The 3,046-nt window shown below is 47.7% G+C and overlaps 1 protein-coding gene across 1 annotated transcript; it reads left to right on the forward strand.

The window, feature by feature from the left end:
• The first annotated feature begins 549 nt into the window (after window positions 1-549).
• Window positions 550-2,158, forward strand: LOC123398656 (tetraspanin-6-like). The gene is made up of 2 exons (XM_045093107.1): window positions 550-1,665; window positions 1,788-2,158. Exons 1-2 carry the CDS (start codon window positions 812-814, stop codon window positions 1,825-1,827), a joined length of 894 nt encoding a protein of 297 aa, XP_044949042.1. The 5' UTR covers window positions 550-811; the 3' UTR covers window positions 1,828-2,158.
• Window positions 2,159-3,046: the final 888 nt, after the last annotated feature.

Here is a 3,046-nt window from a genome sequence, read left to right on the forward strand (position 1 = left end):
TGAACAGCCGATTCTGTTAAAACAAATGTGGATGCAATGCTTGCTTGGGATGCTTTTGTCGGCCCCCGCATTATTTCCTAAGCCCGTCAGATCCAGCTCCGCATTACCTTAATCACTAAGCACCACCACCATGTAGTACAAGCTCCATAGGCTACATTACATTGTTGCTGTTGTAGGGTGGTGATAAGAGGTGACATTCTGAGGCCTGGCATTGTCAGAACCATATGTGAAATTGGTGTTCAGGAACCGGCACGGCATGTTTTCAGTGTTGGTGATGATATATATAATTTATTTATTTTTGCGCAGAAGTGATGATATAATTTGCATGACACTATGAACATTCTTTAGTGTCGCAACTGAAATGTGATTCAGTGGGAGTGCTCGATCTGGTCTCTGGACAGTTGAACCATATAAAAATCCATGTAAAAAAGGTGCACAAAATGGCTGAGAGAAAATAAAACATGCAATGCAATACTTTGCGATTCTAATTACTTTTTGCGGGAGAAAAGTCGAAAAGGGAACGCGGGCAATATGAATGCGATGAATAATTTTGAAAAAAGGTGAAAGTTTGGAAAACCGAAAAAACAAAGATGGATTGCCAGATCATACACACACGGATCCACACAAGCTTAAAGCAGTCAAAACAGAAAAAAGAGAAGCAAGTTGGTAGCTGCTCTGAGCCCAGCAAGAGGCCGTTAAGGCAGTGAAGATTGGAGTGGTATGCAGTCGCAGGAAGCTCCAGCATACTGAATCCATCTGCCCCTGCATTGCACTCCATCGACATTCGACCAGGAATCAGTGGGAGTGGAGGATGCACCATGGGCAGCAGCTGCCGTACCACCTGAGCAACACGGTGATCGGCTACCTCAACCTGCTCACGCTGCTCGCCTCCATCCCCATCATCGGCGCCGGCCTCTGGCTGGCGCACGCCGCCTCCGCGGCCCCGGGCCCGACGTGCCAGTCCGCGCTGCAGGCCCCGCTCCTCGCCGTCGGCTTCGTGGCCTTCCTCGTCTCGCTCCCGGGCTTCGTCGGCGCGCGCTACCACGTCTCCTGGGCGCTCTGGCTCTACCTGGCCGCCGTGCTCCTGCTCGTGCTCTTCCTCCTCGGCGCCACCGTGTTCGGCCTCGCCGTCACGGCGGGCGGCGGCGGCAGGATGGTGCCCGGGCGGCCGTACCGCGAGTACCGGATGCGGGACTACTCGCCCTGGCTGCGGTCCCACGTGGCCGCCGACCGGTACTGGCGCCCGGCGCTGGCGTGCGTGGCCAGCTCCAGGGCGTGCCCCAAGGTGGCCGGATGGACGCCCGACGACTACATGCGCCGCGACCTCACCCCCGTCCAGTCCGGCTGCTGCAAGCCGCCCACGTCCTGCGTCTACGGCGACGGTGCCGGGTCGGGCCCGGCGGTGGTGGCGGTGCAGGACGAGGACTGCTTCCGGTGGCAGAACGACCCGGCGGTGCTCTGCTACGGCTGCGAGTCGTGCAGGGCCGGCGTCATGGAGCAGCTGCGCCGGCACTGGCACAACGTCACCGTCGTCAACGCCGTGCTGCTGCTGCTGCTCATCGCCGTCTGCTCCTGCGGATGCTGCGCCTTCCGCAACGCACGGCGCGCCGAGTACGCCTACGGCGGGCGCATGTCCAAGATCCACCCGCGATGGGATTACTTCTGGTCCGTCCTCCCTACTTCCTTCATGTCAAATTATTCACCATTGTTTGGATGGTAGGTATACATTGATAGATTTGATTTGCTTACTTATCCATGACAAATGTGTGTGTGTGTATATGAATCAGGTCAAGGTGGTGGCGTGGGCACAGAGAACAAATCTATTAAGGAACTGGAGCCTTCTCCTTGCTTCACATGGTGTGTGATGGTTCCCACGGAAAGGGGGGCTTGTTGCTTTGGAACTTGTATGAAGAAATAATTTCCAAGTGTTTTTGTTCTATAAACTACTAGTAGCATTAGACAGATACTAGTTTGCTCCACATGTATGTAGCACATATCAAGTAAGCTAGTACGTTATTTTTTTAATACTTTCTTCCATTGTGATTGTGATTACGTGTGTCGTGTATTTAATTCTTATCGCACATCTTGAAAAATCCAATTTGCCTGAGTTGGGAAGAAAGGAAAATGAAAAAAACAATTTGATTGAGTTGTGGGAAAATGAGAAATGCCCAAATTTAAGAGTGTGTTTTCTGTGAGCCGCTACTCTTGGTCTACGAGCTCAAATGGCGTGGTTTTGTGCTTATTTTCCTACTTTTATTGGTTTTCTTTCTCGGTATTTTTGTTCTCTTTTTTTCTTGGATTTCTTTTTTTTTTATCTTGCCTTTCGTGTTTTGTTTCCCTTTATGGTTCATTTTATTTTCTCATTTCCATCTATTTTATTATTATGTGCTCAATTAATTTTGTGTTTTGGAAAATGTTGTTTTCTCTGAGAAACACGAAAACACCCAAGTTGTTTTAATATAGTCAACAACAGATGCTCTCATGCACTCACACATGATGGGTGAGCATCGAGCATTTGCGGGCAAGCTTGTTAACGGGCCAGCCAAATAGTATTATTTGGGAATGTCCATTTTCTTTAGTAAGTAGGTTATTGCGTAGTATTATTTTTCACTTAAATGATTTTTTGTATTTGTAATTCATAAATATTGCAATATTCAAGTTGCAATAATTTATATTGAAAAGACGATAGCCAATAAAATAAATTAGCTAATTCAAATTCGTCGGCTCAAGCAGAAACACATAAATTTTCAATGAATATTAGAAAGAAGATTCAAAACTTCATCAACCACTAACTCAATTCTAGTTTAAAAGAATCAAAAAAGTTCAGTATAACTAAAAACACATAAAAATGGCATAGAGGATCAAGAACATTACCAAAAGTTTCTCCCAAGGATCCTATCTATAATTTTCAATAAGCATTACAGACTGATCACATGGTATTCTCTCTACGCCCAATGGATCTTCCTCTACTGCGCCAGGAAGAAAAGCTGGATCGACGCCTGCAATGAACATATTAGTAGGATCTATGTCTCGCCCGCTGCGAGAC

Source organism: Hordeum vulgare, chromosome 5H, assembly GCF_904849725.1.
Source record: "Hordeum vulgare subsp. vulgare chromosome 5H, MorexV3_pseudomolecules_assembly, whole genome shotgun sequence".
Classification (NCBI taxonomy): domain Eukaryota; kingdom Viridiplantae; phylum Streptophyta; class Magnoliopsida; order Poales; family Poaceae; genus Hordeum; species Hordeum vulgare.